The following is a 13,100-nucleotide window of genomic DNA, read 5'->3' on the forward strand; positions in this document are numbered from 1 at the left end:
GAAGAAATTTCTCCTCACCTCAGTCCTAAAAGGACTCTGTCACCATCAGGAACATTGTTTCTGAATCTACCCAGTCTAATCTGTTAGAATTTTAGAAGTTTCTATGAGACCCCCCCCCACTCTTCTAAACTCCAATGAATATAATCCTAACCGATTTAGTCTCTCCTCATAATCTTATTTGGGGGCTACTTGTTCTGATGCAGATCCTTGGGTCATTTGGAGACCAGATTGACGTTGTTTAAAAAGTGGTACCTGAACCCCAGTACAAAGTAATTTGGTTTGGGAGTTTATGTAGAAGTGATAGATGTGCTTGCTTTTGTGCAATGTGATATCAGATGTACCATCTACAAGATATAAATTTGCATCTGATATGCAGCTGTATGCAAGTTTAATGTGTCCCTTTAAGGTCACAAGATGCAATTAGTGTGCCTTAAATTGTTGTGGCTCAATTGGTAGTCTCACTTATGAGTCAGGTGGTCCTAGGTTGAGTGCAATCTGGTCTCTTTCTCTCTGTCTTGCTCCCTCACATGGCACTACTTGAAGAGCAAGGGAGCTTTTTTCTGGTATCGTGGCCAACATGTATCCCTCAACCAACATTACTAAACAGATTGTGACCATTCTCATGTTGCTCCCTGTGTGAGCTTGCTGTGTGCAAATTGGCTGACATGTTTCCTTCATTCCAACAATGAATACAATTCAAAAGTACTTCACTGGTCGTAAAGTGCTTTGGGATGGCCGGCGATGATGCGTGTTATATAAATGAAAGTTTCTCCTTTTTAAGAAGCTACTATTATTTTTATTGTAAAATTAGTAATTATGTTAGTTGATATAAAGTGGCTGAATTTTATTTCTCCCATTTTATTTTCTAGGCCACATATCTCCACCTGCTCGAAGTGGGCATCGCTGTGTTGCAGATAATTCAAGCCTTTATGTGTTCGGGGGCTATAACCCTGACTATGAGGAGTCGGGAGGACCGGGTAATGAAGACTACCCACTTTTCCGTGAACTCTGGCGATATCATTTTGCCTCTGGCACCTGGCAGCAAGTGGGTACAGAGGGGTTCATGCCCAGGGAGCTGGCATCAATGTCAGGTACAGGCAGCTTGCACTACTTTGCACACCTTTCCATTAGTCCCAAATGAAGTTTTATTCACTAGTGTTGTCACTCTGGAATTCTTTGAAGTGTGATGGTTGGAGAGAGGTGTGGAACTTCTGGGTTGTATCTGCTGGAGCTGCTTTGTAATTTGGCATCTGGTGTGTTAGGTTTTATAATGTCAGGGTCTGCAGTGCAGATTTGTTATTGTGACACTGGGAGAAATTTAAGTTGCTGAGTTAATGGTTTTATGGAAGAAGCTCTCGCTCGCACCCACCCTGTTTCCCCTCAGTTTCCCACAACTGGATGTGGGAACTATGTGACAGCCTTGCTTCTCTCTTCCCAACAATCCATCCCTTCCCCACCACCACACCCCATATCGCCTCTTGTGAAGTATACAGAGAATGTGGAAAAGTGAGCAAAGCCTCTGTCCTGAAGTCTGCAGGCTTATCTTTGTCTTTTGTCCTATTTAGTTTTTGCCTTTGACTTCTTGCCTTGCATTGAGTACAGCTGACCCTTAAGCCATTTCCTCTGCACCTTTTTGCTCTTCCTACCATATGTTGGAGCTAATTGAATCTACTTTATACCAAAGATACTTTAGTGCGCAGTGGATGCGGAGGAAAGAAATGGACACATACAAAATTAATGAGAGAAGTGTGCGAGAGGTGCAGAGGAAGCAGAAGGGAATCAGGTGGTGGGAGAGACTGAAAGAATTATATAACTGGGAGCCAAAGCATTTGTAGCAACATGTAATTTAAACAATGTTACAAGAGGTAAACCTAGCTAACAGAAACTCGCAAGAAGAGAAAGAGAGAAATATCAAAACTAGGGAATTGTCAAAGCAATGTGTGGACCAACACTGTTCGCTTCAAATGTAGTGGGTGAAATGTTTAAAATCTAGCACCTGATCAAGCGGCTGAGGCAGAGGCTGTGGTTATGAAACCAGAGCAGAGCACTGGCTACAAGTTTTTCTCTAGCAGATCACTGCCCTTTGTGATAGTCTAGCTTCAGGCGTAGGTCGTGCTGACAACTCTCTGCAATTGCAACATCTTGTGCTGTTGCCGATTAACGGAATCCCTTGTTCTGTAAAGTTGTATCCAGTTTTATTTGTGGTTTCAATGTTGCAATTTGATGGCGTAGCAGTGCTGATCAAACAAAATATCTCTTTTCCTTTCAGTTGTTTTACATGGTAATAACTTGCTGGTGTTTGGAGGCACTGGTGTCCCCTTTGGTGAGAGCAGTGGGAATGATGTCCATGTGTGCAATGTTAATTACAAGCGATGGGCACTGCTCAACTGTCGAGGCAAGAAACCCAACCGTATATACGGGCAGGTCAGTGATGCTGTGCCTCTGGATGAATTAAGGGGTGACACTGCATACAGCAGTGTTCTTTCTGGTTTCCTCCCACACTCTATTCTCTTTTAATCTGCCCTCCCACATCCTCCTCCACCCACCTCTCTGCCTGATGACACCACAAAATAAAAACTGAACTTTGAGTTTTTCTCTGTACCTGTCTGTGCTGTCCATTCTTTCCTGAATTCCTGTCCAAGCCCACAAAGGAATACTGAGGCAGGATACCAGAGGGGGATACAGCAGGTGTGGCCATATGTCGAGGAGTTGACAAAACCTGGCAGCTTTGATATCCATATAATAGATCAAAAAACGTATACCTGTGCATGCTTCCTGCCTTCTTTGCTATAGTATTGATGTTGGTGGTAAGGATAATTACAGCTCAGCTTGTTTGCACAGTCACTTTCCATTATGTGCAGTCATTAAGATTTTGTAAAGAAAATCAGAAAATAAAGACAAGATGAATGTCTTTCAAATGAATCTCTGTTTCTGTCCAATTATTCACATTCATCAACCCCGCCTTGTCTGAACACCCAAGCACTCTCTTCAATTTAACGTGTTAACACTGGGAAGTCAACTAGTATCTAATCACATATCTCTGCCTATTATTATACAGCAGTGTTATACAATATTAAAATAGGAGCAGGAGTAGACCATTTGGCCCTGCCCCACCATTTTTTATGATCATGGCTGATCCTCTATCTCAAAACAATACTCTTGAACTCTCCCATACCCCTTGATGCCTTTAGAGTCTTGAAATCGAACTATTTCCTCCTTGAATATATTCAGTGACTTGGCCTTCACAGCCTTCTGTGGTAGAGAATTCCACAGGTTCACCATCTTCTGAGTGAAGAAGCTTTTCCTCATCTCAGCTGTAAATGGCCTATCCTGTATCCTAAGGCGATGTCCCCTCACCTCCTCCCACTCCCAGCCAGAGGAAACCACAACCCGGCATCCAGTCTGCACAGTTCTGTCAGAATTTTATATGTTTCAATTAGATCCATTCTCATTCTTCTAAATTCCGGTGAATACAGGCCCAGTCGACCCAATCTCCTTGTGCCACTATCCTGCCACCTTGGAATCAGTCTGGTGAACTTTGCTGTACTTTGGCGAGTATATCCTTTCTTAGATAAGGTCAAAACTGCGCGCACAGCTTCAGGTGTGGTCTCACCAAGGCCCAGTACATCTGCAATAAGACATCCTTGCCCCTGTATTGAAGTCCTCTTGCAATGAAGGCCATATACTATTTGCCTTCCTAGCTGCTTGCTGTACCTGCATGCTTGCATTTAGTGACTGGTGCACTGGGACTCCCAGGTCCCTTTTGTACGTCAAAATTTCCCAATCTCTCGGCATTTAAGTAATGCTCTGCAATTCTTGTTTTTCACCTGAAGTGGATAACTGCATTACTCACCTTGTCAATCACCTTTAAGCCTCTTAACAGCCTCCTCATCACTCAATGTTCCCACCAAGCTTCATGGTGTCAGCAAACTTGGAAATATTACATTTGGTTCCTTCATCCAAATCATTGATGTACGTTTTGAATAGCTGGGGCTCGAGCATTGATCTCTGCTAGTCACCGCCTGCCACTTTGCAGAAGACCCATTTATTTCTGCCCTTTTTCTCTCCTGTCTCAATCCATGTATATATACTATCCCCAATCCCATGCACTTTAATTTTGCACACTAATCTCTTATAGGACTTTATCAAAAAATTTTAAAATACAAATACAAGGCAGCATGGTGGCGCAGTGGTTAGCACTGCTGCCTCACGGCTCCGAGATCCCAGGTTCGATCCGGGCTCTGGGTCATTGTCCGTGTGGAGTTTGCACCTTCTCCCCGTGTTTGCGTGGGTTTCGACCCCACAACCCAAAGATGTGCAGGGTAGGTGGATTGTCCACGCTAAATTGCCCTTTAATTGGGAAAAATGAATTGGGTACTCTAAATTTCTTCGAAAAAAAAATCCAAATACAGCACATCCACTGGTTCACCTGTATTTACTTTACTAGTTACATCTTCAAAAAAAACCTCCAGTAGATCTGTCAAACATGATTCCCCATTCATAAATCCACGTTGACTTTGTCTAATCTTGGGTTTTTTTCCTAAGTATTCTGTTATTACATTTGACTTTGACTTTTCCTCCTCCTGATGTTAGGCTGACCCATCTGTAATTCTGTGGTTTCTACATCCTTCCTTTTTTAAATAGCAGGGTTACATCTGCCACCCTCTAATTTGCCAGGACTGTTCCAGAATCTACAGAATTTTGGAAGGTGGCTACTATTGCATCCACTATTTCCATGGCCACCTCTTTTAGTATGTAGGCATTTGTTACATGTTTTGACCATGTATAGATGCCATCTCTAATAGTAGAAGTTGGGGATAACTCTGTTCTCTAACAAAGGAAAGATTTGTCAGTATTTTCAAGTGGTTTTCAACATTTATTGTTTGACACTGTATGAGACTCTTTATCCTAACTATTGATCATGAAACAGAGAATAATGTACATTACTGAATCTCAAAAGAATGAAGTGATATCCAATCACCAGATCAGGAAAAGTGATAAGAATTCTTGACATGTTGTCCCTAGAAGCACAGCTAGCCTGATAGATCAGTCTGACCTAGTGCACCATACAGTTTGCCTGCCTGTTGCTGCTGCCTCCTCTGGATAATACATATTGTATAGCTTCGGAGGGTTCACACCTAAGATTTAATTGCATTTGAATTGAGCTGCAGACACTAACAGCTCTTGGTGTTTTGATTTAGGATTTAGCCACCAATAGGAGCATGGTTGCTTTTATAAAAAAAAAAAAGTCCTTTCTAAACCTAGAGTCCTACACAATTTGAACAAAACAGGGAATGCAAAATAGAAATGTAATCTCTGGCTTCGTAGCCAGGGCTTGGGACCACTTGGTACATAAGCTGCAGTTTGGATCAAACACCCCACTCGTGTTTTAGGCCTTCATCTGTGCATCTTTGCTTTTAACTGTTCCAGGCGATGGTGATCATAAATGGCTACCTATACATATTTGGTGGGACAACTGGTTATGTTTACAACACAGATTTGCACCGATTAGACCTTACAGCTCGGGAATGGATACAGCTAAAACCAAATAACCCTCCTAGTGACTTACCCGAAGAAAGGTGAGCCACGGCTGATCAAAATGTCATCATGAACTTCTGATCTTATTTACATCTCCTTAGGTGCAACAGATTTTTAACATCAGTTGGGATACGAACAGTGTGAAGGGCACAGAGGGTGAAAAATTCTTATTACATTCAAGAGAATTTTTTAGCCGCCACGTAATAAGCTCAATTCTAGATTTAGTCATGGGGAATTAAGTTGGGAAAGTGGAAGTGTGGGACCATTTTGTCAAGCCAGCATGGTTTTATTTCAGGAGAATTGTGTCTTCGTTTTCTCACAAGATAGTAACGAGGAGGGTTGATGTGAGTAGTGTAGTGGATATCATCTATATGTATTTGAATAAGGCATTTGACAAGGTTCCACATGACGGACTGATCAGAAAAGTGAGATCTCTTGGGATACAGGGAATGGTGGCAGGTTGGATCCAAAATGGGTAATGGTCGATGGATGTTTTTGTGAATGGAAAATTGTTTCCAGTCGTGTTCCTTGGAGCTCAGTGTTGGGGCCCTTGCTGTCTGTTGTATATATTTATTAATGATTTGGACTTAAATGTAGGTGATGTGATATGGGAAGTTTGTAAATGACACACAAGTTGACAGTGGTGCTAATAGTGAAATGGATATTTGTCGACTCCAAAATGATATCATTGGTTTGGTTGAGTGGGCAGCAAAGTGCCAAATGGAATTCAATCTGGATAAGTGAGGGGTAATGTATTTGAGAAAGGCAAACAAAGGGAATGCTCAATAAACAAGTGATATTGAGAGGGGTTGAGAAAGTGAGAGCCTCTGATTGCATGTCCACAGGTCCTTGAAGGTGACGACGCAGGTGGTCAGAAAAGCACATGGAATGCTTTCCTTTATTGTGCGAGATATTGAATATAAAAATTTTGGCAAACCATTTTTGTTTGGTTTTCTGGGGTCAGCAGCTGCAGGGTTAATTTTTAGACACCGCCCATGGCGTAAAGCTGGTCAAAAAGCGAGCAAGGCTCGAGCTTGTAGGATGGATAAGAGAGTGTCCACTTGGAGTCATCCTTCCCCTGAATTTCTTCTCCTGGAGGCCTGGAGAGAAACAGTTTCTGGGTTTAGTTGGCTCATCACACAATCCTCTCTCCCCATCTGACCAGTTACCCAAACGTGGTCATATCCAATTGATTCCAGGGTCATAGTTTAAACATGATTCAATTATGGCTGGAAGATTTCCCTTCTCAACGAGTGTCTATTGGTTTGTTCCACATCCAACTGAATACACAAGTGCTGCCTGGATGGTGTGTGAATGGTCCATCTCTTGACCCATTCACTTTCCGCTAAGGTGGTGTTGTCTGCTGGGTTCTTCTAGACAGCCTGACTTGGTGTAAATGGCTTTGGAATTTGTTAAACACAGTTAAACAAATGTTTGGCCATCTTAGAAGCTGCTTTTGTAAGTCACTGAAATGTTGTTGTTCAGTCTTTTAAAACTCATGGTGTACCCCAGGGATCAGTGCTGGGTCCTTTGCTATTTGTGATTTTTATCAATGACTTGGATGATTGAGTTGAAGGTTGGGTTAGTAAATTTGCTGATGACACCTAGATTGGTGGCGTAGTGGATGAGGTGGAGGGCTGTTGTAGGCTGGAAAGAGACATTGATAGGATGCAGAGCTGGGCTGAAAAGTGGCAGATGGAGTTTAACCCTGATAAGTGTGAGGTGATTCATTTTGGTAGGACAAATTTGAATGTGGATTACAGGGTTAACGGCAGGGTTCTGAAGAATGTGGAGGAGCAGAGAGATCACGGAGTTCATGTCCATACATCTCTGAAAGTTGCCACCCAAGTGGATAGAGCCGTGAAGAAAGCCTATAGTTTATTAAAGCCTGCATTTATTAACAGGGGGATTGAGTTTAAGAGCTGTGAGGTTATGCTGCAACTGCACAAGATCTTGGTTAGACCACATTTGGAGTATTGTGTGCAGTTCTGGTCACCTCATTATAGGAAGAATGTGGAAGCATTGGAAATTGTGCAAAGGAGATTTACCAGAATGCTGCCTGGATTGGAGGGTAGGTCTTATGAGGAAAGGTTGAAGGAGCTAGGGATTTTCTCATTGGAGGGAAGGAGGATGAGAGGCGATTTAATAGAGGTTTATAAGATGATGAGAGGGATAGATAGAGTGGACGTTCAGCGACTTTTCCTCGGGTGGATGTAGCTGTTACAAGGAGGCATAACTATAAGGTTCATGGTGGAAGATATAGGAGAGATGTCAGAGGTGGGTTCTTTACTCGGAGAGTGGTTGGGGCGTGGAACGCACTCCCAGCTACAGTAGTGGAGTCGGACACTTTAGGAACTTTCAAGCGGTTATTGGATAGGCACATGGAGTGCGCTAGAATGATTGGGAGTAGGTTGATTTGATCCTAGTTTCAGACTAATTGGGCACAACATCGTGGGCCGAAGGGCCTGTACTGTGCTGTACAGTTCTATGTTCTATGTTCATGGGTGATTCCAGTCCAATGAATGAAGTCATTTTTACGGCTTTGTAACACTGTTTTCATTGTTTATGCAGTGTTGGCATCTTTGTTCTAGCCAGTAGCAATTATGTTGCTAATTCTAACACCACAGTAGCTGTTGTCGTGGTGGAGACACGAGTAGGCTATCTGTCAGGCCCCTGACTTCCGAGCTGTGCTGTAGTGTGTCAGGCCCCTAACTGGCTGCATTAGACCAGGTGACAGCTTTAGTTGCAGATGCACAGCATTTTGGGAACCAGCGCTCCACTTCTTTCGCCTCTAACATCCTAAGATTTCCCTTTCTCTGTTGACAAGTGCAGAGTAACGGGACTTATTTTTCCATTGTGCTGCTTGCAAATAGGTGAAAAACGCCCAAGTGATTTGTGTCTTAATGACCTGGAATTGAACCTATGGCATAATTTCAAATTTTGCATTGCAAATGACTTAAAATTTGGTGTGTATTAAACCATGAAGGGCTAGTGATAAACTGGTGAAATTGACACCTGTCAAGTAAAATTTAATGTAGAGAAATATAAAGAGAAGCTTTCAGCTGAAGGATGGCACCCTTTTCTGGGCACCTCACTTTAGAAAGGACATTGAGGCCTTGGAGAGGATGCCGAAGAGATTTACTAGAATGGTACCATTGATAGCGGACTTCGGTTGCATGGAGAGACTTTAAAATCTCATTCAAAAGACCACACCCCTAACCCAGTACAGCACCACATTATGGCACAGTATGTCAATCTGGATTGTATGTGAGTCTTGAGAACAAACCATTTGGAGACTGGAATAGTAGAGAAGGTTGGTGCAGGAAACTGAAAAAAGAGGAGTTGGAGGGGATTGGGCAGAATTGAGGGGCTGAATGGTCAACCGTGCTGTAGCCAAGGCAGTGTTAGAAAGAGAAGCTCATGTTGGAGGAGGATTTGGTGTGTGTGGTGGCATAAAGCAGGAGGAGAACATTAAGATGAGTGTGCGGAGGCCTTTGGCTGCTAGGAATTTTTAAGTCCGGTTTCTAGGTATGGGGAGCCAGTGAGAACTCCTGGCTGGGATGCTTTAAATTGAGACTGGAAGGCCAGCAGGGGTAGCAGTGGATCTTGCCGTTTACAGACCACGGTAATGGACCTGCTGGACTGTACTACACAGCTTCAAGGGGTGGTGGCTGGTGGGAGTGGTGCAGGGATAGAAGCACAGTTAAGTAAGAATATTTGGGGCTACTTTTTTCAGGTACCGACATGAAATTGCACACGACGGTCAAAGGATATACATATTAGGAGGGGGAACATCATGGACAACGTATCCGCTGGATAAGGTAGGGAGAGATCACTCGTATCACTCAATCCTGGAACTGACAGGAAGTTGGTAGATTTATACAATGTTGAGATGTGTAGACAAAATAAAAATGATTTCAGCAGCAGACTGCTCTTGGAGAGTTGGTATCCACTTGATCAATGTCAGGCTGGATAAGGGAGGTAATGATGCAGAATGGAATGCCCATGGGTCAGTGTCCAGCTGGAAAGAGGGTGAGTGGAATATTCCAGGACAATCAGGGAAGGGAGATGCAAAATGAAATACTATTGGGGTCATCAGTTGGATCAAGTGTCATTTCCTATCTGCACAGTATTGTGGATATAGGGTTTAAAATTAAAATTTTAGAACAGTTCTGCAAATGAAATTTAACATTAACAAATGTAAATTCAAAATTGGGGGAAAGAATGAGCACCATATTTGCACAAGGAAGAGAATAGATTGAACATGGCAAGATCATATGCAGCAGTAAGCAGAATCATCCCAAATATTGAAACTAGAAGACAAATCCAAGTTTATAGGATAATTTAAATTGGTAAAGGGTGTGTTCTAAAACTGTTCTTTCACTTAGTTCCACCAATTCTTTTAAAAACAAAGTAAGTAACTCTGGATATTAGGGGAGTTCAAAGTGCTGCTACATTCTCGGCTGGGGAGTTGTAAGGGACACCTCAATGAGTTGAATGGCTTTCTCAAGATTTAAATAATAATCTTTTCTTGTCACAAGTATGAAGTTACTGTGAAAAAACCCTAGTCGCCACATTCCGCCGCCTGTTCGGGTAAGCTGGTACGGGAATTGAACCCGCGCTGCTGGCCTTATTCTGCATTACAAACCAGCTCTTAGCCCACTGAGCTAAACCAGCCCATAAGATCTAGTGTCTGCATCTAGACTATTTCACAATGTTCTATAATAATCTGTGGTGGGTGGAATACAGGGAATATGAGGAGAAATGCTGAAATATAAACTTAATTCTTATGTTTCTTTCCCTTCCTCAAAAGATTTCAATCCAAGACTCATTTCATTTTCAGATACATGCATATAACCTGGAGACGAATACATGGGAGGAAATGCAAACAAAACCACAGGATAGAACAGGCAAGTCTGGAATATGCCTCTTCTGCTAAATGTATCCAAAGTGAAGGATCGTTGAATCCTGCATTTTGAAGGGATTATTTGGTAATCTCTTGGCTCCTTGGCACTTATCACCCTCTGAGGCTTTATCCTCTGAGCCTAATTATTTAATATTTCTCTATTTTAAGTGCAATATGTCTACCCAATCCATCTCCCTGATAAATACTGATATATATATATATATATAACACACACACACACACACATGTTTCTGGAACATACCTCTTCATTCACCTGAGGAAGGAGCAGCGCTCCGAAAGCTAGTGACATCGAAACAAACCTGTTGGACTTTAACCTGGTGTTGTAAGACTTCTTACTGTGCTCACCCCAGTCCAATGCCGGCATCTCCACATTATTTAGTATGTCTGCTGTTTTGCAATTGCTTCCTGTGGTTTTATCCTGTCCATTCCTTAATGGCTGTATTTCCATTCTGACTTATGTATCTGTGGAATATTTTACTTTTCCATTTTGTTTTTGATGATATCATAGCTGTTTTTTGACTTCTCTGAATCGCTTCACATTCTCCCTTGTCTTGTTATCTCATCTTGTCCATGTACTTAGTATATACCTCTTTCCTTATCCTTGATTTTTCCATGTACTTAGTATATACCTCTTTCCTATTCCTTGATTTTTCCATGTTTTATTTTCTCTCTTTCTTCTTCCTTGTGTCCCATTAGTTTTTTTTAGCATTTAACAGAATATATTTTCCTGGTCTCTGAGCACTTTTAATTAAATGTTTTCCAATCGGTGTTCTACATCATTGTTTCTACTAGTGACCATTCACAGCTTCAGGGTCCCAGGTTAGATTCCGGCTTGGGTCACTGTCTGTGCGGAGTCTGCACATCCTCCCCATGTGCGTGGGTTTCCTCCGGGTGCTCCGGTTTCCTCCCACAGTCCAAAGATGTTTAGCACAGGGCTAAATTGCTGGCTTTGAAAGCAGACCAAGGCAGGCTAGCAGCACGGTTCAATTCCCGTAACAGCCTCCCCGAACAGGCGCTGGAATGTGGCGACCAGGGGCTTTTCACTAACTTCATTTGAAGCCTACTTGTGACAATAAGCGATTTTCATTTCAAGATGTGCACGGTAGGTGGATTGACCATGATAAATTGCCCTTCGTGTCCAAAATTGCCCTTAGTGTTGGGTGGGGTTACTGAGTTATGGGGATAGGGTGGAGGTGTTGACCTTGGGTAGGGTGCTCTTTCCAAGAGCCGGTGCAGACTCGATGGGCCGAATGGCCTCCTTCTGCACTGATCTGTGATTTTATTTCCCCATGTCTTAAATTTTAATGGTCAAAATCTACTTTTCTCCCATCTATTAACCGAGCCTTTATCATATTAATGTTCTGCATTGTTATCATGCGGCATAGTACTATGGTCACTATTGCCTAAATGTTCCCAATATTTACTTATCGGCATTACTCAGTCCAGTGGTGAAACCCTGAAGAAAGGGGATGGGGAGGACCAGAGATTACTAGGGTGAGGCAGCTGCAGGCTCTGAAGCCAATGAGGGGTTTGGGGGTGAGGCTGTAATGCTCAATAGGTCCCAAGATGTTGAAAAGATGAAGTTTCAGATTGGGACATGGTAAGGGTGTGATGTGCCCTTTAATGGTGTAAATTTGCCCTGGTGATTAACTTTATAGTATGGTTTAAAAACTATATGAATTTTCCATTTGTGAGCTCAGTTGAAGCTTATTTCTCATGTCATTATCTCCACCTGATCACTGTCAATGTTCTTAACCGGGCTTTGTTTCCTTGTAGGTTTTCCTGCAGCCAGAAGATGTCATAGCTGTGTACAGATAGGGCATGGTAAGTGGGAGCTGTTGGCAAGAGTGTTTAGCTTGGCAGCAGAGAGCTGTAAATGGTTCACTTCTAAATCTTGTACCACCATTGTGCCTGGTATTGCGTTTGTGTTTAGAAAATGGGGTTCTTTACAGGGAAACGCTGATGTTCTGTTTTTTCTCGTTCTGAAGTTTGAGAATTAAATTTTCATTACCCTTCATTTTTTCATAGCACCACTTGGAAATTCTTATAAACCAGTTGGCTAAAAGTACTGTTTCTTTTGAATGGAAATTTCCTTGTGCTGCCTTTCTGTCTTGTGACTCAGGGTAGTGTTTTTTTGCCTCTGAGTGAGAAAGTCACAGGTGGTGCAACTCTGGAGACTTGAGCAGTGAAATCTAGTTTTGAGTATAGAGAGATGATTGCACTGTCTTGAGGTGCTATATTTCGAATGAAATGTTTAAACCATGTTGCATGTCTTTACCCCTTAACTGTCACCAAGTCTCATTCCCCTATCACTGCATTCCTTGCAGGTGGATATGAAAGATCCCACAGTACTATTTGAGGAAGAGCAGGGGGTAGTTTCCCAGCTGTCCTGGCCAATATTTATATCTCGTAAATATCACTGAAGTAGTATCTGTTTATGATATTGCAGTTTGTGGGAGCTTACTGTGCATAAATTGGCTGTCACAGTTTCCACATTGTGAAAGTGTTTTATTGGACATAAAGCTTTTGTGGGCATCCTGAGATTGTGAAAGCTGCTATGTAAATACAAGTGCTTTGTCTTGTGATATAGAGGTGTTTAGTTACTGAGGTTTTTGATTGTTCTAACTAATTATCA

The 13,100-nt window shown here is 42.3% G+C and overlaps 1 protein-coding gene across 3 annotated transcripts in view; it reads left to right on the forward strand.

The window, feature by feature from the left end:
• The window catches only part of klhdc10 (kelch domain containing 10), a 33,977-nt gene that overhangs the window by 16,035 nt on the left and 4,842 nt on the right, over nucleotides 1-13,100 (forward strand). For 2 of the 3 annotated variants that reach the window (XM_072471143.1, XM_072471145.1), the window contains 6 exons: nucleotides 870-1,091; nucleotides 2,270-2,424; nucleotides 5,431-5,579; nucleotides 9,275-9,359; nucleotides 10,352-10,448; nucleotides 12,242-12,289. In XM_072471143.1, coding sequence (XP_072327244.1) covers nucleotides 870-1,091; nucleotides 2,270-2,424; nucleotides 5,431-5,579; nucleotides 9,275-9,359; nucleotides 10,352-10,448; nucleotides 12,242-12,289 — 756 coding nt within the window. The remainder of the gene's footprint in view (nucleotides 1-869; nucleotides 1,092-2,269; nucleotides 2,425-5,430; nucleotides 5,580-9,274; nucleotides 9,360-10,351; nucleotides 10,449-12,241; nucleotides 12,290-13,100) is intronic. The other variant, XM_072471144.1, reaches the window with a different exon arrangement.

The sequence above is a fragment of the Scyliorhinus torazame genome, chromosome 13 (assembly GCF_047496885.1).
Source record: "Scyliorhinus torazame isolate Kashiwa2021f chromosome 13, sScyTor2.1, whole genome shotgun sequence".
Taxonomy (NCBI): Eukaryota; Metazoa; Chordata; class Chondrichthyes; order Carcharhiniformes; family Scyliorhinidae; genus Scyliorhinus; species Scyliorhinus torazame.